Source organism: Phytophthora parasitica (assembly GCF_000247585.1).
Source record: "Phytophthora parasitica INRA-310 unplaced genomic scaffold supercont2.3, whole genome shotgun sequence".
Taxonomy (NCBI): domain Eukaryota; phylum Oomycota; class Peronosporomycetes; order Peronosporales; family Peronosporaceae; genus Phytophthora; species Phytophthora nicotianae.
In genome coordinates, this window is record NW_008648989.1 from 980782 (window position 1) to 1003533 (window position 22752).

The window sequence follows — 22752 nt, forward strand, 5'->3', positions numbered from 1 at the left end:
CAGAAACTGTCTAGTCGGTGATTGGTCAAAATTTATCAATGCATTTCTAAAACAGAAATCCTGGAATACTGCGCTTATTGACATGTGAATTGTCACTATTCATGGGTTGACTTAGGCAAGTCTGCCGATAAATGCGAGGCGACGGCCACTCATTTTCCAGAGTTTTGCGGCGTGATCTCCCCGTTATGTTGAAGTGCGTGAACGTAGGGAGGCACCCCGTCGCAGTCGGTGGTGTCTCGAGCTAATTGTCCAGCTGCCCAAGTATGACCAGGTCTTCTTCCAGAACGTGATAACGAGGCTGCTTTAAGCGCGGGAAGGTCGATGTTGTTGCAACTGATGGTGTGCTTGGGGTTAGTAAACCGCCCACCGCTCGGAGACCTCCGATCTGCCAGTAAATAGTTAGTAGAGCCTCAACAATTACCCGGATTTGTGTCTTACAAAAGTAGGGGCAACGGTGACAACGACGAGATCGATTATGTGTCGGTGTGTGGCTTCCTGCAAGCACGACGTCAAGATCGCCGAGCCGCCTTCAACCATGACGCTGCTGATACCAAGCTGCTTCACTATACCTGCATGAGACAGCATTAGAACGCTGTGCAGGCATCTGGAAATTATGCAACTAAACCAACTCCCAGATGCACACAACGTACGGAAGGCGTCCCGAAGATCGACGTGGTCGCAACTATCCTCCCCACGCGTAGTGTTACATTCAAAGACCCGAGCTCCGAGTGCTTCAAGAGCTTGTTTCCGCTCTAGTGTTTCTGCAGCAGACACACAACCATGTGAGCAACGCAGGTAACAACTTTACGTCACATTGCAACAGCATCCCAACCTGTATCCTGAGATCCACGACCGAAGAAGATGATCGGCTTTTCACAGGTCGGCATGGTGAGTAGCTTAATGGTCATCGGGCATCGCAGGTGCGTATCGATAATAATCGGTCGTGGATTGCTTCCTGCATTGTTCATTGGCGCCAGCAATTGTCAGGAAATCAATCTGAACCTGTTGCGCCAAAAGGATCACAAGTTACCTTCCGCCAGCCGCGCATTCAAAGACGGATTGTCTGCGAGCACAGTCCCCACTCCCACCATAATGCCGTCGTGCAGTGTACGCAGCATGTGCGTCATTTTCATGGATGCAGATCCGCTGAGTAGTGTCGGCTTGCCTGATCATAGACTCAAGTCTGTCAGCCATGCTGCAGTCACTCCAGAATTACGCCGTTACGCGCACCCCTCTCTGCTGTCAGAGAGCCATCGATGCTCTGCGCATAGGTCATCGTCACAAAGGGCATCGCGTTGTTGTCATTGTCACCGCACTTTTGTCTCCAACTCTCCTGCGCCTCGCACACCTGGCGCCGTATGTCTTGTTGCATTTCCTCGACCATAGTTGATGAACTTGAAAAGGCTATCTCGAGTTCGAGGCAAATTTAATTTTGACCAATCCCAGTCCTTTAAATTGGAACTAGGATTTACACTTGGTTTTTGTAAGAAAGCTGACGGCTATTCGTTGGCCGCACAAGACTTTGGCATTGACACAAGAGCGACAATGGCCGCGATGTTGGTGCGTAACGCCATGCAGCGCGCCGTGGCGTTCCTGCAGCACAAGATGTTCCCGACGTCTCAGACACCAGCGCTGATCCTGGCTCCGCTGGCGCTCAACGGTGCTTCATCCGCGCTTCCCTCCAACCCGTTGAGTGACGCTATCTGGCTGGCCGCCCCCAAGTCCAAGGTATGGTTACAGACACGAACTCTAACATCAAATCCATCGCAACTATAGCAGCAACATGCAGCCACAGTAATTCGTGCTAGGAACGAAGCGACAGAGCTGTTTTTGCTGGCGATTGAGAAGGACGAGATGAAAATTGCTGGAAACTGACGGACTTACGATTGTTTTGTATGCTGCTGCTGCTGTAGGTGACGCCGTCTCGCAAGAAGATTAGAAACAACGACCTGAGCAAGCGTCTCAAGAACATCGTGCACTTCCAGGACTGCCCCATGTGCGGAGAGAAGAAGCTGCGTCACCGTTTGTGCATGAGCTGCTTTAAGAAGGGCAAGTACTTTGTGTAAATGACGGGTTCCAACTTCCCACACATCAGACTGAGGCTTACAGGTCTAAGGAAGATGAATATATAGATGTCTGCTTTGCAGACGAACACCGACACCTTCTTCACCGTGAGCTTCATTAAATAGTTTCTTATTCGCCAAAACCCCGTCACTTCATGCTTGTCATTGGTCAAAAGCTGCCAGTTTAGGTTTCCATTTAAGTTGGCTACCAAGATACGTGCTGCCAGTTATGGACGACGTTTCCATTGGGCTCGAGATAGAGAACGCGTCGTTCCTGGACGCATCCATGTCTGCAACAGCAGCAAAGGACGTGCCACCCAAGCCGGTGCCGGTGCCGGTGCCGGTGCCGGTGCCCGCAACTGTTCCAGTTCCAGCCTCAACACCAGCTCCTCTCACTCCATCGCCCACCCCCTTTGCTGCTGCGCCTGTTCTTCCCGTTACACCGATTGCAAGCCCAGCAGAGGAGAATCTGCGCGTGTCCTACCACTGCAAAGCGATCAAGTGCTTCCGTCTCCAATGGGAAGCTGAAAGTGGGTGTTAAAACCGACTGAATTGAAGCACATAAGCAGACACTAACGTTAAGTGTCATAACTTGTCGTTATGCAGTGAACCCGCGATGCCCAAGGCAAACAACGATTGTGATCGAGAACGCTGTCTACATCTTTGACGGGTTTTATTTATTGTGTCACAGCGAACCACCTGAGATGCCGAGAGTGAGTGCACCTGATGCTGACGAACTCTTTTGAGCTATGACTAATTGGCTATATCTGCCTTCGTAGTTTGAATATACGCGCGGTGGCGTCATGTGCAAGGTCCATTTTGTTCCAGAAGACTTACCGTCGTCCGTGCGTGGAACGACCAGCAACGACGTGGACGCTGATGTAAATGGAGAGGCCCACCGATCTTTCTGCGACTCGCTGTTTCTGCTTCAGCGATACGTGTTCCAGCAACTGCTGGGTATTCAACCTGCGCATTTGTTTGGAAAGGTTTTCCCGGACCCAGCTCATGCTACAGGCGATGCATCCGAAGTCTGTGGCGACTACCACTTGGTACCGCGATTTATAGCCGTGAACGAGGAGCCATTGCTTCACGTTGAAGACTTGCATTCGCCCAACCGTGTGGGATATGCTATCGGACGACTGCTATCCGTACAGAAGATCTTGGAATATCTCGAAAACAGCGCGAGATTCACCGTTCGTGACTTCTTGTTACGGTTCGACCACCGCGAGCTAGTGGACTGCATTGTCTCCACTCGCATCAAAGGCCAGCCAAGCGTTTTCCGTGTCGATGAGCTGGCTATGGAGCCTCGAGAGACTGGAGATGCCAACCCTCCACCCGCCGAGAAGCATGGCATCGTCACTAAAGACGGACGTCATATCGTTCGCGCGATAGCTCATCGCAGCGAAGGAGCACGCAACTTTGACGGTGCCAAGTCCAAGAAGAAGATCCGCAAATGGCAGGAGCAAGGAGTGTTTCTGCAGCTGTCACCTGAGGTTGAACCTCTTTCCCAGGAGCTACGTCCAGCAGAGTGCCACCTTACGGGTATTCGTACTGATCTTTTCGAGGTTGGCAGCGCCATGCCTATGGTGCTCAAATACGTGCGGCACTTCAGTTTACTGAACAGTTTTGCGACCGCAATGGGGCTCACATTCAAGGACAAGACACTGCTACGTCAAGCATTTACTCACGGTTCATATATCGACGTGGGTATGCAGAATGTCAACACTGTTGAAGCCACGCGATCGCGTGTTCGTCTTGGACACGTGTTTGAGAACACTGCGTCGCTTAAGAGATCCCGTAGTATGCTGCTTGAAGGTGACACACGCATTCCTGGCAAGGCAGCAGGGAACAACGCCTCTCAGTTACGACAAGTTGCGGAGAAGCATTTATCTGGAGATTTCAAGGAGGAATTCCACTCACGCTATCTGTGCCCTTACGAACGACTGGAGTTTTTAGGCGATGCTGTTCTTGGCTTTCTCGTGGCATCGTCGGCGTTCCTGAAGCTGCCAGAAGCCGACGAAGGATTCCTTCACCAGACTCGAGTGGACATAGTGAACAATGAAAACCTCGGTAAGATGGCGAAAACCGCGAACTTAGAGTCGCTCTTGCTGACTGCATTCGACTTGGCTAAGCTGGATGAAGAAATCAAGGCTAAAATCACGGCAGACTGCTTCGAGGCGCTTCTAGGCGCGCTCTATAAAGACCAAGGGATTGTTCCATGTCGAGAACTACTCGGTAAACTTATGGGTATGCACGATCCCGAACTACGCGAGCTGTGCTATCTGACTACCGATCAACTCATTATTGAGGCGAAAAAATATGTGGAGAAAGACCGCGCTGAAATCAAGAAGTGGAGCAAGTATACCAGCGCTCGCTTACTACATCGTCGCTTTGCTGCACGTTCTGGCGTGGATATCTCCAACACGCACTTGTGGCTGCAAGCTTTCACTCACGCCTCGTTCCAGAAGCCCCAGATTGATGACGATGAGTTCATTGGTCATGATCCAAGCTACGAACGTATCGAGTTTCTCGGCGATGCGGTGCTGCAGCTTCTTTCTTCCGAGTTCCTGGTTGATGCGTTCCCGTATCATCAGGAACATCTACTGACTCAAGTACGGTCTTCTCTCGTGAAGAACACGAAGCTGGCGATCGTTGCGCGTAAGGCTGGATACGAGGAGTTTATCCGCTTGGGAAATCTTGTCAAGGAGAATGGCAACTTGTACATTGAAGACGTGCTAGCAGATGTGTTTGAAGCTACACTTGGTGCTGTGATTGTTGAGAACCCGGGAGATTTAGATAAAGTACGCGCTATCCTCGAGCGGTTGCTGTTCCCTCGACTCACTGAAGCCATTCGACGTCGACAGTGGATGAACCCGCGCAAGGTGTTCATGCACTACATTTCACAATGGAGTCGCTCCAGCATGAAGCCGATCCCGTGTCAGTTCAAGACCATTAAAGCTCCTGGTACAACCACGCAAGCAAACGTCTTGGTACCGAAGGACAGCGATGATGGAAAAAAGAGTAAAAAGGCGAAGACAAATGCGCCACCGGGACATGCAGTGGCTCTGTATGTGAACAACTTCCAAGTGGCTCGTGCGGCTGGACGCACCGTTGCCGCTGCTCAAGATGCAGCCTGCAAGAAAGCTCTCATGCTCTACGGAGTTCGACTGCATGACGACTAAGCATGATTTGCAATTATCCTACCAGGAAATGGGCGGCAGCACGATTGTTTTAACGTGGAGCTGGTAGTGATGAGAGTTCTTTGTATTTGTAAGCGAGTGAATGCCTAACGTGAACTAACTGGGCTGCTAGTCTAGTCTAGCCTTTGGTCTCTTCTTCCTCAGTCTTCTTCGCTGCAGTTGGAGGAGGTCCGGGAGGTAGCGGTGGTTTCTTTCCAGGAGGGAGTGGAGGAGGCTTTGGCTTGGACGCTCCCTCAGGTTTCGGCGGTGGTTCACGAGGCTTGCCATCGTTCTTACTGTCCCGACGTTGGTTCTTCTTCTGTTCACCGAGCATCTTCATGGCAACCGGGTCATTCTTACCGTAGAATCTGTCCTTAATGTTCTGCTTTGCAAGCGGATCGTCCTTATCACGAGGCATCTCATGCAGATACGGGCACTCGTCACCTCGATTACATTCTCCTCGAGCGTAGAATGAGCACAAATGTGCACGGTTGCGCTTGTAGTAAGGCTCACGACGAGCCATACGCAGCAGTGCGTTATTGGCCGAACCCGACGCTTTACCATAGGCTGATACGGCCCCTTCCTGCTCCAACATGCGGCTGTGCTGCTGTGAGAACCACTCGCGGTTGGCGTCGCTCTCGGGTACGTTGACCGCTACCTGGCCGCCTCCTTCTTCCTTTGCCAAAACCGTGTCGCGCACCTGCACCGGCAGGTGGTACTGCAAGTCCAATACACAGGTCTGACACACATTCTTCATTCGTGCGCAAGTCTGGCACACCTCGGTCTTTTTGTAACGCGCACGCTTGCCCGGCTTCCAGCGGAAGACCGTAAAAGGTCGGGCGCAGATCTTGCAGGCGCTACCATACGCCTCCTTCATCATGCGCACATAAGGATTCTCACCCAGACAGCTCTCACACAGCAGTGGGAACTCCTCCGACTCCCACGCTGTCTTAGTCGCGTCCGCCTTGATCGCGAAGCCGCGCTCCCCCATACTTGATCTAGCTAATGCTGCTCGACTGGAAGACAACGGAAACGCACTGTGATTCGCTGAAAATACTAATCGTACTTAATCGCACTTGGAACTAATCATACGCAATCTGTGATGGATGAGCGCCCATTTAACATTTTGAGGCCGAAGCGAGAGGTGATGGCGTCTCTGTTGCGCCGCTCGGGCGTTGCGCAGCTGGTTAATCGTAGACTAACACAGTTGCAAGGCGCGGATGCGTCGCGCTTCATCCAGGCTGTACTGACCAATGACATGACGAGCGTGACGCGCCGCGGCGACGCGATCTACGGTGGATTCCTGAGCTCCAAGGGCCGTGTGGTGGGCGACTGCAACGTGCTACAGCTCGCAGACGACGCATTCCTGCTAGACTACGACGAAGAAGTGGCTGAACCTCTTATGAAGCACTGGAAGCGCTACAAGCTGCGCATGAAAGTCAAGATCGAGGACAAGACAGACGCCTTCTCGCTCTACGCCACACTGCCCGCACTTGTGGACGAGGAGGACGCGGCACTGACGCCGTCGGTCAAGACGTTGGACGAGCTGCAGACGCTGAATCCTGGAGACAACTCAGTGGTGTATGCCGACCCGCGAGGAGACCACTTCGGCGTGAGGGCTATCGTCCCCACTGACGAAACCTGTACACAGCGTTGATTGTCTTGGCTTGGTGTGGCTTGCAATTACTGATGCGTTTTATTATGTTTGCTATTACCTTTGGTAGTTAATGTGCCGGAGGAATACGAGACGATGGACACGTCGGATTACTTGGACCATCGCATCGCTCTCGGAGTAGCAGAAGGGTAAGCTGGAATACACACAACTGCGAAGATATCGTGTCACTAATACCATGTTGTGATATGCAGCAAGGAATTGGTGGATGGAATCCCGCTTGAGTGCAATTTGGACCTGATGCATGGCGTGTCTTTCCGTAAGGGCTGCTATGTTGGTCAGGAACTCACGGCTCGCACGCAGTTTAAAGGCAACATTCGCAAACGGTTAGTGCCTATGGCATTAATTCCATCGGATCAGACCGACGTTGTAAAAACTCTCTCGGAACTTGCGTTCAAGACTTTTGCGGAGCCATCGCATGGAGCGTTGCGCTCATACTTGGCAGCCTCGAAGGAATGGAAGGGCGTCAAGGCGCCGGAAATCGGAGACAAGATTGTGTCAACCGGCGGAACGAAAGCAGTTGGAACGATTTTTAACGTCGGAAAAGACGTGAGCTGCGCCATTGCCATGATGCGTCTAGGCAACCTTCTCCCGTCAGAGTCGGAAGAAGTCGAGGTTGTGCCCAGCATGAAGTTCTCGACACAGGACGGTGCCTTCCACGCCGTCCCGTACCAGCCCTCGTGGTGGCCTCAGCTTGACTTGAAGACGGGAAAAATGCTGCTATGAGGGTGCAGCGCAGATACAGCGGCGGCATTCACGCATTTTGTAATCCCCAAGGTCAATTAAGAACCTTCCATGAAGATAAAAATGTTCGAGGTTTGTTTGTGTTCGGCCTCCCTCACAGTATCACTGACGCCAGACGCAAACTACTCCGCTCAAGTGGTTAGATTGAATTCGCAACATAAGAGGGTTTATGTTGCGCTAACTTTGCTATTTTCTGTTATGTTGCGCAAGTTGTCACTTTCCTTTCAATCTGAAGAAGCATGGCGGACGAGCAGCTCCAACGGGACCAAGCGCAGCTTCGCGCTGCGATCAACGACGTCTACAGCGAGGCGCTCAAGGTAGCATTGCACTAAATGCATGTAGTGCTCTCCCGCGTGGTCTTGCATCTTTTCCGGGCCGAGCTCATTGAGAAATCTTCGTGTCCTTTGCCCAGACACACATGTTGGAAGCATTAAGTGCGTTCGACGCGTCCACAAGCTTTGTGCAATCAAGTTCAGCAGCTGAAAGGGCGCAGAGTGAGAGTGACAAGAACGACATAGTTGCAATTAAGCTGAGAGAGAAGGAAGTGACAGTGCAGAAGCCTCGAGACGCTCTGTTCGTTGTGATCCACGCCTTGCTGCTTGAAGCTGGTATTGACGGGTCAAATGACTAAATAAAGACGCAAGGCGAGGATTCTGATACTCGCTGTGGTAAATATGTGCAGGTTACGAGCTGTCGGCGAGAGCGAGCTCCGAGTTCGTGCTGCCGGAGAATTGGGATGCCAATAGTGCAAATGGGCTGTTTAATGCAGCCTATATTCACCCTAACGACGACTCAATCAAGTTTTCTCTCCAGGTATGACTGCCGGACATAGTAGCCGCGGTACTTGTATTTTGCTGATGTGGCCCTCTTCGTACGTTTTGTGCAGGGTCTGTTTGTTGGTGGCAAGTTTGAAGTGTACATCTCGGACGACAAGGACCACACCCACTCGATCGAACTAAGGTAAGCTATCGTTATTCCATGTGATAAGTTAATGTCGTTGTGCTCACCAAGATGTCTATTTGTTGGTGAAGTGTGGATCAATTCGTTGCTGTTGGGGGCTCAACAGGTCCGATGTCTGCAGCTGACTTGCTGCTTAACCTGAAGACTTTACGAGAGAAGTTCACGCCGTTCGCTGAGAGCATTCGACCTACAAAGAAGAAAGAGGCGACGCCAGCAGTAAGCAGCCCTGGTTTCGTGCGTCCATCTGACCGAGATGATCGAGGCCATAATGTTCCAGCGCCTACCCGTATCCCTCCGGTATGCTCAGTTTCTGCCATTATATTGCAAGATATTTCTGATATTTTGTACGTTGTAGGTGGGTGGAGGTGACGCGTTTCCTCCTGGTCTTGGCGGCGGCAATCCGGACATGTTAGTTGGACCCAACCATCCGCTCTTTGGTCATCGTGGTGATCCATCCGTTGGACCTGTTCCTGGAGCTCGCTTCGACCCGTTTGGTCCGCCTATTGACCCTCTGGGCCCCACTGGTGGCTTCCGTCCTCCTTCACGTGGTCCAGCACCGACAATGCCGTTTGGAGGTCCAGGACCTGACCACTTGCGCATGCCCCGCGACGACGACATGGATCCCGGATTCGGTTTCAGAGGAGGTAGTCGAGGTGGTGGAGGATTCTCACAGCCGTTCGGCTCGGATCACTCATTCTTCTAAGTATGCAAGTGCCACGGCTTTAACTATCAATACCGCCAGCGAGAAATAGGACTGCTGGTTGAACAAGATGGTGCTGCTCTATAACTGTAACAAGTTGCCCTCTTTAAATGTCTGTATCTGTACCCATTTCATCTGCAGAGCATATTTACATACATGCTGCTTTAAAACCGTCACAAACTGAAAAATGGCGCAAACCGAACCGAATCAACGTCACGCAGCCGCGATGTCCGTCGCTGAGCTTGTAGCAGGTGTCACTGACGCAACTCAAAGCGATGATCTCGTCCATGTCGACCACCTGAACGCCCTCTCACAGTTATGCTCATCCTCGCTCTCTCCGTCCGATGTAGAGCTGCTCAGACAGTTAAAGAGCTATATCCTGTCTGGTCAATTACAAGCCGTTGAAAGTGACGACGCATCGGAGCTTCACTCAGCCAAATGGCAATTACTGACGGCATTACTGCGTGTTGGTGATATCGAATTTACAGCTTCCGAACAAGATTTACAGACAATTTTGAGCTTAATGCTGAAGGATCGGTTCGAGTCGAGTGATGTATTGGCTGCAATGACACAATGGTTGGTACAGATGAAGAGCAAAAATGCCCCAACCAAGGCCAATATGCTGGTTGTAAAGCTTGAGAATGGGGAGGAAGAAGATTCGTACTTGGATGTGATCAAGCAGATGTACGTGACGTTGCGAAGCTCCAGTCTTCGACAAGAATTAGCAAAAGTTTTGAGGAAGTTGATCACGACAAAGGACCAGGCTAAACAGGTTGTAAAGTCTGGTGTGCTGCGCTGTCTTTTGCAGGTTGCATTGGAGCAACCGAACGATGTTGTTGACGGGACATTGCTGGATAACTTTGCCTTGGTGGGGGTGCAGGTCTCTTCGCTGGTTTGTTTCGGTTCTACGTCGGAATTGTCATTTAAAAACACAAAGAAAAACCATGTGGATGAGAAGCGACGGAATGTTTGTGAGCTAGTAGTGAGGTTGATGCTCAGTGGTGTGTCGTTCGTGTTTGCCGACACCATCCGTATGCTCCAATTGCTGATCGACAATGCTCCGTGCCGAGCCATGCTGCCTGAAGTGCCAGATCTACGTGGTGCATTGGAGAAAGCATACACTTTGGCGAGATTGAGGGAAAGCAAATTCTCACGAGATGTATATCTAAAGGAGCTATGCGAGGCACAATATGGAGTACTGAGTCCCGAGATCGATACGTATGAACGTCAGCACGGGAGCGTCGTGGGATTACCTCCAAACGACGAGACTCTTCAAGATGGCAAATCAGGCGAGCTAGCTTTGGAGTTGGCAACGAACTACAAGACACAAGGCAACGCGTTCTTCCGCCATGGCAACTACCCTACAGCTCGAGCGTTTTATCGACGTGCGATTGCTGTGCTGAGAGCCGCGCAGCTTCAACAAGAAACGTCGCTGCGATCGCTATCTGCTGATGAACTATTATCTCGCTGCAGTATTGGTGCAAGCGTTCAGGTTCGTTCGTTAAGAGGTGACGAATGGCATGATGCGATGGTCTCTGATGTTGAAGGAAGAGGCGCTACCAGCCAAGTCGAAGTGCTTTATGATGCTGACGATAGAGAAGACGAGTGGGTCTCTATCTCTCGCATTCGACTGCGTATGAACACGACGCTATTAAGTGCATTCGATGATTTAGCGGTGGATTGCTCCATGAACATGGGCAAGGCTTTCACTTCTCTCGGTGATCATGATCAAGCTGTTCAGTGCTTTACTCACGCGCTATCTCTTCGCGGGGGCAAGCTCATATCAGCGCTGTATTCCCGTGGAGTGGCCAACATGGCGCGTCGTGATCTTACCGCCGCACAACAAGATCTCTGGGAAGCTAATCAACAGTGCCGAGTGCAACAAAAGAGTAGTGTTAGCGGTGGCACAAGCACAACAAACACCAGAGATACAGAGAAGATGCGTGCTTTACACAAACAAATTGTAGCCGCATACAAGAAGCTGCAGCAAATGCACGCAAACAAGAAGCGTCTGGACAAGAAGGTCATCAAGCAAATGGTCAAATATTTGTCCTCGATCCCGGCACTGCAAGACCAGTAAAGTGGAAATGGGTTTGAATTTGATAGTTTTTCACCGAATTTGACTGGAACATGTAAGTGACGCATTTCCTGGGTTCACAGGAATTAGGAGTACTTAGCTTGTATCTCTCTTGACGTCCAGGTAGAGATATCCTGGGTACGTGGTCTTGGCTTGAATCTAAGCTGGGCCGACACGAATACCCTTTGTCGACTGCTCATATGCGCAGGTTTCCATTAGAATACGCTGTGCTTTGGGGTGTTCGATGAAAACCTGCAGCTCTGAAATGGCTCGTTCGACGTGGCCCTCCTGGTTGTTAAGGTACGCGTATTCCTCAGCGATATTCTGGTAGCGTCGCGTGATTTCCGTCATCTGCAACACATTAAAGACACAACATCAGCATCAGATTTCTTCACGCAGCTAGCCGCGATACCACAACACTCCTACCCTGATTTTAGACGGCGTACGGTAGAATGCTTCTTTCTGCGCGTCAATTTCTGCAAACGCCTTGGCTAAAGGATCCACTTGCTCCATTGCCTCATCTTCATCGCCGCGAAGGAAGCGAGAAACGGACGTGGCAACTTTCCCAAGTCTGCCCATGAACTTGGTCGACATCTCCTTGGCCTTTTCCGCCTGCTCTGCACTCAAAAATGGCAACAACTGCGCCGATCCCGCATCTCCAGTTTGACCACGTTGCGTTCGTGGGTCTCGGATCATGGTTCGTAGATCTTTGACGATCTCGTCCGTGTACTGACTTAAGAACGTTCGGCATGAAAGTGATCGGTTCTTAAAGAACAGCGTTAGGGACTTGCCTCGCTGCGGAGTGATGCGTACCACGTCATTGAGAGAGATCAAGTCTCCTACATACACATAGTCATCGTCTTTTTGGGTACCCACTTCTTTCGATGGCATGAGCAATGCGATATTGCCGGACTGCAACAACATGGGTGTCTGCTTCAATGTGGACGTCGTAGGGTCCACCTCCTGACAAGGGTATACTGCTCCACGCACGTCCCTTTTGCGCATCCTCATGGGTTTCTTACCGCGCCCATTGTTGTGTCCACGTTCGTGCTTCGAGGAGCTCTTGGTCGACGGGGACTTGGACGGAGCGGGGTCGTCCTGCTGCACCCGCTGGAAGAACTCTTGTACTAGCATTTTGAGCGTGGTGGACGGACTCCAGTTTTCCAATAATGGTAATTTGAGTAGAAAAATGGGTTCTTCTCCTTCGAGTTTGGGTACTTTTCGTTCGCGCAACTCGGTCGGTAAGTAGATGGCGCCATGACGGATCTCCACTTCGGGCGCTAGAAATGGGTACTGCGCTTGGCCTTCTGCTACTTGCTCATCCGAAAAGGGCATACGAACGACCAGATCTGTTCGCGGTACTAGTGATAAAGCGTCTGAGCCGTCAACAAAGGGCACGAAGCACTGGAATTCGCCTTCGCATACACCGCGAGTCTCTGAGATCTGCGCGCGTCGCAATGTAGCGCCACGTGGTAGAGCACCAGCGACACGACATTTTTCCAGCTCGCGATGCACACGACTGGACCAGATGTGGCGTTGCCTCTTTGGAGAAGAAGAACTGGAAGTTGGAGGTGACGACTCCATTATTGATGCCCCTCGATAATGATGAAGTGACGATAGAGGGGGAGATAACGTTAGTGCAATGTGATTGGTAGATAAGTAGAGACCACGATATCTGATTGGATAAAACCGTTTATACGAAAAATATCCGCGAAAAGTACTCGACGAAACGATGCAGCACAATTGAATTGAAAAAAAAAAAATATGCAGGCGACACCTGCATAAGATACCATCTAGACCGCTTGCGCTGCACCGGTCTGCACCTATATACCTCGTCGCTACAACCAGTCTAGTTCTTGCTTTTCTTTGACTTCTTCTGCTCTCCTTCCTCCTCGTTACCGAGGCCCTTGAACAGCTTAGTCTTGTCATTGCGCAGGTGGTTGAGTTCGTCAATGATGGACTTAAGAAGGTCGTTCTTGTCGTCCATCTTGAGGCGACCATTGTTCATCATCGAAAGCTTCATGATCTCAAGTGCCTCCTTGTCCGGGTGGTTAGCGGGAATCTCCACGTCCATCTCGGGCAGCTTAATGTCGTCAATGTTACCAGTGTGGCCCATGCGAGCGAAGGCCTCCTTAAGGATCTTGTCCAGCTTTTCTCCACTGGGAGGTTCGTTCGGGATGTTGAGCAGGTCCGTGAACAGGTCCGAGCCAGTAGTGGCGGGCCACGATTTGTCCTCCATCATAGCAGCAGGCTCGTTCCACTCAGGCTTGTAGTCCTCCACATGGTCCGGGTTAAACTCCCGATAGCCACGCTCACCCGTAGTCTCCATGTACTCGCGGTACGGGTCGTACAGGTCGCCCGTCTCCTCGTCGTCCTTTGCCTTGGGCTCAAAGTCCTCCGGGTTGCGGCGACGGCGACCGCGGAATGAGTCATCATCGTCATCATTGCGGCGCGAACGGAACGCGAAGTTGCGCACGGTCTGCAACTGCGGAGCACAACCCACGCCCCGTGTAGCCTGCTTCGCGGCCGTCCGCACCAGCGCCAGAACCATCACCATCGCTGTTGCCACTTGATCTGTGCCAGCCGATGGCCTCTCGTTTTGCATGAAAACTTTCGACCAATCAGATCAGTTGTGTGAAATACACTATATTGGTTCAATTACACTCATATAACACCTCATATAGACTATGACAGGTGACGCTTCATTCACTTCAACATGTGGAGCGTGGGAGTTCATGGGAGCAGCAGCGCGTTCAGAGAGCAACAGCGGCTTCTATTTGCTATAGGAGGAGAGACTAGAACCGAGGAAGACAGAGCTATGCAACGGCAATTGCTGATGGAGATGACGACGGATGGAAACTGCAGGGGCATGGTTATTGAGGATCTCAACAACCGTGAAAGTTTGCTCGCCGTACGGGGAGCAGTTCACCAGACGTGTATGGGCAACGCACTGCTATTCAGAGCGCATTTTATTGTAGTGGCATCTACACCATCGAATTGCAAGCTTGAGGAAGTCACAGCGCGTGTGGAGCAAGCACTTCTGACTTTGCAATTCCAGCAGCTGGATTTGTTGCTGCTTCATGCACACTCTTTACCAGGAACAAACGGTTTATTTGCTCGTAAGCAAGCAGTTCTAGAAGCGTGGGAGCACATGATGGCGATCCAGCAAGCTGGGCTCGTGCAGCACATTGGGATCAGCGACTTAAGTGTACAAGACGTTGACTTTTTACTAACCGCATACCCGAATAGCATACCACAAGCCTGGTTGATGGAGATACAACTACCAGGAATGACAGCTTCTTCGGACAGTGATGTACCGCTTGAAGACGTCATTGCATTCGCTCACAGCCATGGTATCGATGTGCTGGGGCGATTCCCCTTCTATTGTTTAGATAACCTCCAGTTATATGAAGAATGGAAATTGCTGGCGGAGAATCTATCTGAAAAATATCGCGAACGGCCGTTTAAATTCCTCGTTGCTCATGAGAATGAAGGTACAGCATCGTCATATCACATGGAATCCCACGCACTTGGTAACACCAAGGTGATGCAAACTTCGCTTCAAATTGCTGTGCGTTATTTACTCCAAAAAGGTCTCGTTGTCATCCCACAAGTTTTCAATGACTTGCAGCCTGACAATCAACACGAGCAAGCAGCACTGCGCGAGATTTTCGGTCCGTTAGCACACCCATTCACTGGGATTCACCCCTCTTGTTCTCCACACAAAGTGCACTCCAGTTTGTTGACGCGCGATGATCTAACAGCAATTGATCGCGCGCTTCCGTTAACCACTGGGTTCCCACAACCCACACCTATTAGCACAACTGGAGCAAGTCGACCTGGCTCCACACAAAAGCGACGAATGAACCTGCCGGCAGTAAACCGCCTGCCAACCGCTGATTGATTCGAGTCGAGCCTCAATGTTTACATTCCTTCTTCATTTTTTTTGTCTCCGCTTACGCCGTCATAAGTCGATCAAGTCGCTGTTGTTCTCGCGTCATCACTTCTTCGCGGAAATACGCGGCCAGGAACTTGTTACTGCTCAAGAAACTGCGGAAAGTCTCGCCGCCAATCTCCATCACTTTCACAGGCTGTGTACATCGCACACTTGAGTGACGCGTAACAATCTTGCAGGCTCGCGTTTGGCCAGACACCCCCAGTGGGAAATAGTCGCCTGGATGCAGCTCTTCCACGACCACTCCTTCCATCGCCTTAAGCACTTCCACTTGACCATCCAACAGAATGAATACCGAGTCGCACGGTTCTCCTTCCTTGTAGATAAAGTCTCCGGTATCAAACGTGCGCATCTTCACAGACCCCTTGGCAGCTTCCACGCACTTGATCAAATGCTGTCGGATATGACGATGTGCGGTCTTCTCAAGGCGGTTGTTGATCGACTCGTACGTTCCCTTCAAGTTCAAGTAATCATCCGCCACAACTTGCAACACCTTGCACGGCGTGTCGCTGCCTTCAGCACATCGGTATGTAGCGATACGTGGGAGGAAGCGCCCGTCAGGACGTACCAGCTCAATCTCACCGAAAAATGTTCCCTTGGGTAAGCGTCTGAGCTTCATTTCGTCGCTTCCTGACGTGGTGGGGCGAGTTTGGATAAAACCTGGCCACGACGGCCGTGACGGTAAACCAGCGAAGTCTTCAGAGGGTTCATATGTCGAGCTACTCGTGATCGGAGCCTCTTCATCGGTCTCATTAGCTGCCACGGACTTTTTGATCGGGTTCTTGCAAGAGACTTCAACTTCACCATCCAACAGCAAGTACACGTTGTGAGCACCTGCGTGTCCCTCTCGAATGATGGCCTCTCCTGGGCGGTAGGTGGCTGATCGCAATGTAGAGATCATCATTTTCACGTTATCGTAGTCCACAGCGTCTACAGACGAAATGTTCTGCTCTGGGTCTCCAGTAGCTCCCACCAGCATCTCATTCAGCTCGTTGTCGCTCATGTGTTTGCCCAAACTCTCGCTCACACGTGCCAGGTCTTTCTTGGAGATAAATCCCTTGCCTTCTTTGTCGAAAAAGTGCAGAGTGGACAGCAACGCGTTCGTCTTTTCGTTCAATGCTTCAACACTGGAGCTGAGACCCCATGCAAAGCTGCGTTTCACACTTTCCAGCTCTTTGTTATCGTCCTCGTCCAGGTTTTCAGCCATCGCATCAAGCAGAAGAACAGCCAAGATACTTGCACGCAAACGACGCCGTCCACGTTGGAATTTTTCCAGCAGCTCGGCGGAGTTTTTCATTGGCTCGTGGCTAAGTTGACTTTGGTTGCGCAGCCACGGGTGCTGTAGCGCCTGCTCCGCGCTCAGTCGCTTGTTTGAGTCTATCTCGAGCAGTTTTTTGATCAAATCACGAGCAGATGACGAGATCGAGTGCCACGCACGGGACTGAGTGCGAAATTTGCCCTTAAGAATACGTTTCCGGATCTATACAACCACAACTTATAGTGTTAATAAATAATATCCAGCTTATAGTCATGTATTCGTTCGTACCTCTTCATCAGACAGGTTATTGTAGGTATCAAACGGATGTGAGCCACAGAGCAGAATATACAGCACAATTCCCAGTGCAAACATGTCGGATTTGGGCCCGAATTTGATTGCATCGGGTCCTGCTTGTGCATCCAAGTCCTCGTCATCTTCGTCCAGCTGTACGTCCTCTCCATTGGCTCGAGCTCTCCTGAGTGCGTCCCTGGTATTCCTCCTATGGATCAGAGCGCCATGCTCCAGTGTCTCCGGTGCTGCGTACGCCACTGTCCCCATTAAATGGGAATCGTAGAAGAAGCGCTCACCCATGCGAAATGACACACCAAAATCCACTAGACACATGCGGCCTTTGTGCAGTAAAACATTTTCAGGCTTGATATCTCCATGCACGATCCCCTTGCGATGCAGATATTGCAACGCGTCACAAAGCTGTCGAATTGTATCGCTTGCCTGTCGTTCGGAATACGCTCCATTGGCGACCAAATGGTCGAATAATTCGCCATCTTGAGCCAATTCCTGGACAATAAACCAGCAGCAATCGGTCTCGTAGGTGCCTCGTAGCTGCAAGATATTCGGGTGTAGTCCAGCCACACGGAGCACATCTACTTCGCTCCAGAATTCTCTAGCGGAGGTCTCGCTCTTGCTGAGCATCTTGACGGCTACTAGCTCTCCTGTGCGTCTATCGATGCCCTTCTGCACGACGCAGTAGCCTCCTTCGCCCACAATCTCGTCCAGGATCTCGTAGTCATCGTGGATGTTACCTCCGCGTTTAATTTTCTGAGTATTTTGGCTCTCCATGGCGGCATCTGATTCCTGATCCGATGATGCGCTGGCGAGCACTAAACCGCTCATAGCGGCGCCTAGAGCCGCCATTTCGCGCCACGCTTTGCCAGAATTACTCTCCCCATTGTTGCAACTGCTGGAGTTCACTGTTACGCGCTGGAAACGCCGTGGAACGCTACTAAATCGCTGCCGGGAGCCTGTCAAGGATGCTGTTCGATGTCCTTCGAAGGATTGGGAACGTGCTAGACGCGCGAGTTTGCCGCGTCGGCGCAGCGCCAAGAAGCCTTTCAGATGCAAAGAGGTTTGCGGCATTAGCGGTGGAGGAACGGGGTGAAGGTGGCGAGGACTGAGAGTGGACACCTGCGCGCGTGGCAAATGTCAACTCGGTCCTCTACTTCGGCAGGAAATAGGCTTTGATTTGGTGGTGCCGAGAACGTGCAAACAATTCTAGAAAGGGCATTTATTTTGGAATAAGGACTAAAAGATCCCATTTTAGCTACTGGGCTGAAGTGCTGAAGCTTCAGCTTCCGAGCCTAGTTTAGACTCACACTGGTGGGAAGAGAAGGATTGATAACGAATAAGTATACATGCACTTGAGCTCCGGAGAAACATTCGCTCTTTCACCAGGACCTGAAGTCTCAAGCTACGGTACTGCACAAATAGGTACTTGTTGCTTGCTTCGTGCCCAATTCAGCCAACTTCAATCAGGGCCCGTTGCGTCGGCAGCGTTGGCCGTCGCTGCTGTAGCGGCACCCATCCGCTATGAAGATATGGAGTTGAACTGGTAGATTCACATATACTTCCAAGAAGTAGGCGAGAGTCATCAGATCACCAACGTCTCCAGCTCTAAGTGGCCCATTACCCAAGACAGCCGTTAGGAAACTGGCGCAAGCATGGCATTGATGGCAATAACACCCGGTATGGATGGCAGACTACAGACGAGGAGCAGGATCTTCAAGTCGCGTGAAGGCATGTGTGACGGAATCAGGAGGCTTTTTTGGTGCTGAGGTTGTTAGTTTGTTGTGTTTAAATCACGCGAGTTGGCGCAGACAATGAAATTGAAGCGAGAGTCTTGGAAGGAGTGAAAGAAGTCGTCACTCGCCGATGCGCAGGAAGCGGTGGAAGCGTAGTGGTGCGAGGCATTCCGCGAGTTACGGACCGTCACCGGAGGACTGATCCTTGAGCGCATCCTTGTCACGCTGTCATTCAAACTGATCTTATGGATCGGACCCGCTCCCATCTCGGACATGCCCATGGTGACTGCACTGCTGTCGCACCATTGCTCGTGAGTCGCCCCGATACAGTGTATGTGTCAGCAACTCTTTTATCCAGTACAGTTCTGCTGGTTTCAATATGGATAACTTGGCTCACAGTAGCTGCTACCCGTACATGTACCAGCATAGCATGATACATTTACTGCCGCAATACAGAACTAGGATGTCTGCTTTACTCTCTCTCTCTCTCTCTCTGCATCCGACTCGGGCGATATTCGACTCACCAGGAGACGAGCTGCGTTAAATCCCAGCAAAGTCGCTCTCAACCATCTGGTTGTGACGCGCCCGGTTCGACCAGTGATAGCCGGACATCATTAGGGGACCTACACTTCGTACAGTCTCAACTATCGCTGCGAAATCATCATTTCAGAATCGATCGCCCAGTGCGCTGCTCGAATCGCCCCGACGCCATGCCTGCAATCGAGAGCCCGCTAGTCACATCCTTCGAGCAATCGTTGACGACGCCCAAACGTTTGGAGCGGTGAGAAATGTGTGGCGTGTGCATCCCCCTATTGCAAAGGGCTAATGTTTTTTTCTGGTTGTTGTACATGCTGCAGCCTACGTGATCACTCTGTGAGTGTCGTAAGCTCCACCGACCACGACCATGACGAGAAGACCTCGGTGCAATGGCGACCGTCGAATTTGGGGACGCTGATGGAGGACCCGGTTCGACAACTGACCGTCATGGGTATCGTCGGGCTCTGCTACTTCTCGGTGTGCGGAGGACCCATTGGGTCAGAGCCAATTATTTCTGGTGAGACTGCATAGCTTGGATTGGTGTCGACGTCTTGAATACGTGCTAACCCTTTGACGTATCTGTTGTGGTTTGTAGCTGGTGGTCCTTTGATTGGACTTATCTTGCTGCTGGTGTTCCCGGTCATCCTCGGCCTCCCAATTGCGTACGTCACTGCTGAGCTGAGCACTGCATATCCAGAGGACGGTAAGAGCCGAATCACAGTCCTAGGTTAGAATTCACACACTAATCGAATGGTGTTGGATACACTGAAGGTGGCTACACGGTTTGGGTCCTTCACGCTTTCGGACCATTTTGGGGGTTCCAGTGTGGCTACTGGGCATGGATTTCAGGTCAGTATATATTGTATTGTGAACGGACTACGGGTGCCGTATGCTCGTTTGCTCATCATTTTAACTCTCACTTGCTGTTTTATCTGGATAGGTGTGATCGATAACGCCCTCTATCCTGGATTGGCGGTATCGACCTTTACCGAAGTGTACGGAGATATCGGTTCACCGACAGCTGAATACTTCATCAAAGCAGCCATCGCTGTGGCTCTGACACTCCCGAATTTACTGGGTATTCGCATTGTTGGCAAGGGAATGGTGATATTGTCCATTTTCGTTATGATCCCATTCATCGTACTCTTCGTGTGGGGTCTTGTTAGTGGACACGACTGGAGTGCGCTGGGTGAAATGCGACGTTCCGACATTGTCTACGATTCGAATGGTGACCTTGTGAGCATGTCAGGCGGTTTGGATGTAAGTATTTAAGATATTTTACTACATAGGACACGACATAGGACACGGTTATATCACTCATGGCTAACCGTGAATTCCATGTAGATTGACTGGTCAACCTTGATCAACACTCTCTTCTGGAATTTCAACGGTGCCGTTGGTATGTCGGTTTTTGGTGGTGAAGTTAGGAACCCAGGTCAAACGTACCCCCGCGCGATGCTGATTTCGGTGCTATTGATCGCGCTCACGTATCTGATGCCGCTGTTCGGTGCAATTGTGTTCAACTCACCGAATTGGACGACATGGGACGACGGATCATTCTCGAGCATCGCATCGGCATTGGGAGGTACTTTCCTTTCGACGTGGATCATGTTGGCATCGTTTGCAAGTAATGCAGGCATGTACATCGCGGAGCTGTTCTGTGACTCGTTCCAGATCATGGGTATGGCTCAGAATGAGCTAGCACCAACGTTCCTGGGGGCGTAAGTTGCAAGTTTTTGTGCTGTGTTTTGATTCTGCATGTACTTGTTTTCTAACAATTTAGATACTGTTCAATCTGCGATAGACGCAACAAACGCTTCAACACGCCACACAACGCCGTCTTCGCGAGTCTCATCGTCATTTTGGTGCTCATCGAGTTCGACTTCAACGACATCGTCAACATGACAAATGCGCTCTCGGCCTTCTACCAGATCCTGATCTTTGCTGCATTCATCAAACTGCGCTACACGCACGCAGACCTTAAGCGTCCGTACAAAGGTACTGTATCTCCACAATGCCTAGCTAACTAGTTTTTTCTGCAAAAAACTTTGTCTAATAATTTTGTTTTTGCTGTTGACGTGGCACAGTTCCTGGAAGCATCCCTATGCTTTTGCTTGGCCTCTTGATCCCGACGGCCTTGTTGATGTACATCGCTGTGGACGTCTTCTTCACGCTGGCACCGGCGATGATCGTCCTGGGAGTCACACTGGCTGGTTTCCTGTATGCGCGATTGAAGAAGTTCACGCGATCGCAGTTCGAGGATCTGAGCTTGGACGGATAACTAGAGATTTCGACGTTAGATGATGAGGCATTAAGCGCATAGAAAAATGTAATTAAACGAAAATGTAGCCTACTAGCCTGTTTTTTTCCGGTTGGTTTGTTGAACATGTTTAACAAGCTAAGCTCGTTATACATGTTCAACCAGTGATAGAGCTAGTACTGGTAGTATCAGGGAGTTGACGATAACCCCAGACTTCAACAACGGAGTGATTGTCACTTCAACCCTGAGCTCACTGCAGTATCATCAGCACGTCTTTCATGAACTTTTGACAGATCGTCAAGTTTTATTTCCACTTACGCCTTGCCAAAGCCTTACCAGGCCATGAAAAACTGGCAGTATGACACTGTTTTCAATACACGCACACAAAATCGTCCGCCGCCTTGCAGCGACAGCAACCTGCCGACGCTGTAGACGCGTTCGTGTTATATTGGCTCCTCGGTGCTCATCACTCTAACGTTCAACGAAAGGGATTCTCATCCTGGTGCAACTTTGCACTACAAGGTGTCAATTGTAAATCCTTGATTGAACCAGCGCAGGACCGGCTACAACATCGGAATTTCCATAGCATGTATTAAATAAAAATAGTAACAGCTTTTGTTTCGATAGTCGAGGCTTGGCTTTGACTGCGCACAAACATGGTGTTGATGTCGTAGTTTCAGCCGTAGTGTTCGGTTAATGTGGAGCGCATGACCACGCCATGACGCGCCCAAATAGACCAGTAGGGTACGTGAATGCGGCCTTGAAAATCGAGGGATACAGCAATGAATACGAGGATGGAAGCAGATGGGGTTGGCTCCGTAACATCATCAGAGTCAACATACACACAAAAGTGCAATGCTTTTCAATAGAGCGCTGAAGGATTCTGTGCCGGTCGCACCACTGCTATCCTTGAGTTGCTGCTTGGTTGTTGTTGATGCTACCTTGAAGCTCATTCCCCGTTTAACATCCTCGTGTCGAAGGCACCTCCAACCTGAGCTTCTTGTGCTTGCCCCACACATGGCCGCAGCTGAATCCAAAGCATCCAAGCTGAATGTCATGGATATCCCGAAGAACGGAGCCTATGACGGTCATCTCCTGCTGACCCCGCAGCGTCTACCAGACAGGTAGAGATCTCAAATGCTTTGATACCCTAAAACTTCAGCATAAAGTAACGTTCTTGTTGGTATTGGAGTTGCAGATTAAATGATCACTCGTGCGTAAGTATTATCAGCTCGAGGAATGGCTCCGTTCAGTTGAGACCGTCGAACCTGGAGAATATGAAAGACGATCCGGTTCGACAACTGACCG

The 22752-nt window shown here is 50.7% G+C and overlaps 14 protein-coding genes across 19 annotated transcripts; 8 read left to right on the forward strand and 6 right to left on the reverse strand.

Annotated features, from left to right (window-relative positions):
• Window positions 1-8: 8 nt before the first annotated feature.
• PPTG_01470 (hypothetical protein) lies at window positions 9-1419 on the reverse strand. Of its 6 annotated transcripts, XM_008894779.1 has the most exons (6): window positions 1231-1419; window positions 1031-1165; window positions 833-955; window positions 651-761; window positions 439-569; window positions 9-385 (listed from the first exon to the last, which is right to left on the reverse strand). In XM_008894779.1, exons 1-6 carry the CDS (start codon window positions 1382-1384, stop codon window positions 242-244), a joined length of 798 nt encoding a protein of 265 aa, XP_008893027.1. In that variant the 5' UTR covers window positions 1385-1419; the 3' UTR covers window positions 9-241. The 6 variants fall into 6 exon arrangements, with proteins under 6 accessions (XP_008893027.1, XP_008893029.1, XP_008893030.1 ...); XM_008894781.1 differs by having other exon boundaries at window positions 9-569; XM_008894782.1 differs by having other exon boundaries at window positions 1031-1419.
• Window positions 1420-1452: 33 nt separating this feature from the next.
• On the forward strand, window positions 1453-2202 carry PPTG_01471 (ribosomal protein L32). Its single transcript, XM_008894785.1, has 2 exons — window positions 1453-1728; window positions 1914-2202. The coding sequence occupies exons 1-2, from the start codon at window positions 1546-1548 to the stop codon at window positions 2064-2066; spliced, it is 336 nt and encodes a 111-aa protein (XP_008893033.1). The 5' UTR covers window positions 1453-1545; the 3' UTR covers window positions 2067-2202.
• Window positions 2203-2245: 43 nt separating this feature from the next.
• Window positions 2246-5446, forward strand: PPTG_01472 (hypothetical protein). The gene is made up of 3 exons (XM_008894786.1): window positions 2246-2593; window positions 2670-2776; window positions 2843-5446. The coding sequence occupies exons 1-3, from the start codon at window positions 2293-2295 to the stop codon at window positions 5243-5245; spliced, it is 2811 nt and encodes a 936-aa protein (XP_008893034.1). The 5' UTR covers window positions 2246-2292; the 3' UTR covers window positions 5246-5446.
• On the reverse strand, window positions 5252-6270 carry PPTG_01473 (hypothetical protein). The gene has a single exon (XM_008894787.1). It carries the CDS (start codon window positions 6231-6233, stop codon window positions 5382-5384), a length of 852 nt encoding a protein of 283 aa, XP_008893035.1. The 5' UTR covers window positions 6234-6270; the 3' UTR covers window positions 5252-5381.
• Window positions 6271-6389: 119 nt separating this feature from the next.
• PPTG_01474 (hypothetical protein) lies at window positions 6390-7640 on the forward strand (the record flags this gene model as incomplete). The annotated part of the gene is made up of 3 exons (XM_008894788.1): window positions 6390-6885; window positions 6967-7045; window positions 7109-7640. The coding sequence occupies 3 exons, from the start codon at window positions 6390-6392 to the stop codon at window positions 7638-7640; spliced, it is 1107 nt and encodes a 368-aa protein (XP_008893036.1).
• A 257-nt stretch (window positions 7641-7897) lies between these two features.
• Window positions 7898-9321, forward strand: PPTG_01475 (hypothetical protein; the record flags this gene model as incomplete). Its single annotated transcript, XM_008894789.1, has 6 exons — window positions 7898-7975; window positions 8071-8266; window positions 8341-8471; window positions 8545-8618; window positions 8690-8915; window positions 8974-9321. The coding sequence occupies 6 exons, from the start codon at window positions 7898-7900 to the stop codon at window positions 9319-9321; spliced, it is 1053 nt and encodes a 350-aa protein (XP_008893037.1).
• A 184-nt stretch (window positions 9322-9505) lies between these two features.
• On the forward strand, window positions 9506-11799 carry PPTG_01476 (hypothetical protein; the record flags this gene model as incomplete). The annotated part of the gene is made up of 2 exons (XM_008894790.1): window positions 9506-11450; window positions 11519-11799. One exon carries the CDS (start codon window positions 9506-9508, stop codon window positions 11396-11398), a length of 1893 nt encoding a protein of 630 aa, XP_008893038.1. The 3' UTR covers window positions 11399-11450; window positions 11519-11799.
• On the reverse strand, window positions 11331-13024 carry PPTG_01477 (hypothetical protein). Its single transcript, XM_008894791.1, has 2 exons — window positions 11822-13024; window positions 11331-11746 (listed from the first exon to the last, which is right to left on the reverse strand). The coding sequence occupies exons 1-2, from the start codon at window positions 12977-12979 to the stop codon at window positions 11555-11557; spliced, it is 1350 nt and encodes a 449-aa protein (XP_008893039.1). The 5' UTR covers window positions 12980-13024; the 3' UTR covers window positions 11331-11554.
• A 20-nt stretch (window positions 13025-13044) lies between these two features.
• PPTG_01478 (hypothetical protein) lies at window positions 13045-13986 on the reverse strand. Its single transcript, XM_008894792.1, has one exon. The coding sequence runs from the start codon at window positions 13950-13952 to the stop codon at window positions 13245-13247; it is 708 nt and encodes a 235-aa protein (XP_008893040.1). The 5' UTR covers window positions 13953-13986; the 3' UTR covers window positions 13045-13244.
• Window positions 13987-14111: 125 nt separating this feature from the next.
• On the forward strand, window positions 14112-15299 carry PPTG_01479 (hypothetical protein; the record flags this gene model as incomplete). The annotated part of the gene is made up of 1 exon (XM_008894793.1): window positions 14112-15299. The coding sequence occupies one exon, from the start codon at window positions 14112-14114 to the stop codon at window positions 15297-15299; it is 1188 nt and encodes a 395-aa protein (XP_008893041.1).
• On the reverse strand, window positions 14395-18108 carry PPTG_01480 (CAMK protein kinase). The gene is made up of 2 exons (XM_008894794.1): window positions 16897-18108; window positions 14395-16830 (listed from the first exon to the last, which is right to left on the reverse strand). The coding sequence occupies exons 1-2, from the start codon at window positions 17983-17985 to the stop codon at window positions 15352-15354; spliced, it is 2568 nt and encodes an 855-aa protein (XP_008893042.1). The 5' UTR covers window positions 17986-18108; the 3' UTR covers window positions 14395-15351.
• Window positions 18109-18445: 337 nt separating this feature from the next.
• Window positions 18446-18928, reverse strand: PPTG_21062 (hypothetical protein; the record flags this gene model as incomplete). The annotated part of the gene is made up of 1 exon (XM_008895515.1): window positions 18446-18928. One exon carries the CDS (start codon window positions 18926-18928, stop codon window positions 18686-18688), a length of 243 nt encoding a protein of 80 aa, XP_008893763.1. The 3' UTR covers window positions 18446-18685.
• Window positions 18929-19215: 287 nt separating this feature from the next.
• On the forward strand, window positions 19216-21547 carry PPTG_01481 (hypothetical protein). The gene is made up of 8 exons (XM_008894795.1): window positions 19216-19428; window positions 19505-19701; window positions 19780-19887; window positions 19956-20033; window positions 20125-20444; window positions 20529-20905; window positions 20989-21182; window positions 21272-21547. Exons 1-8 carry the CDS (start codon window positions 19358-19360, stop codon window positions 21463-21465), a joined length of 1539 nt encoding a protein of 512 aa, XP_008893043.1. The 5' UTR covers window positions 19216-19357; the 3' UTR covers window positions 21466-21547.
• A 914-nt stretch (window positions 21548-22461) lies between these two features.
• Window positions 22462-22572, forward strand: PPTG_21063 (hypothetical protein; the record flags this gene model as incomplete). Its single annotated transcript, XM_008895516.1, has 1 exon — window positions 22462-22572. The coding sequence occupies one exon, from the start codon at window positions 22462-22464 to the stop codon at window positions 22570-22572; it is 111 nt and encodes a 36-aa protein (XP_008893764.1).
• Between the last annotated feature and the right edge of the window lie 180 nt (window positions 22573-22752).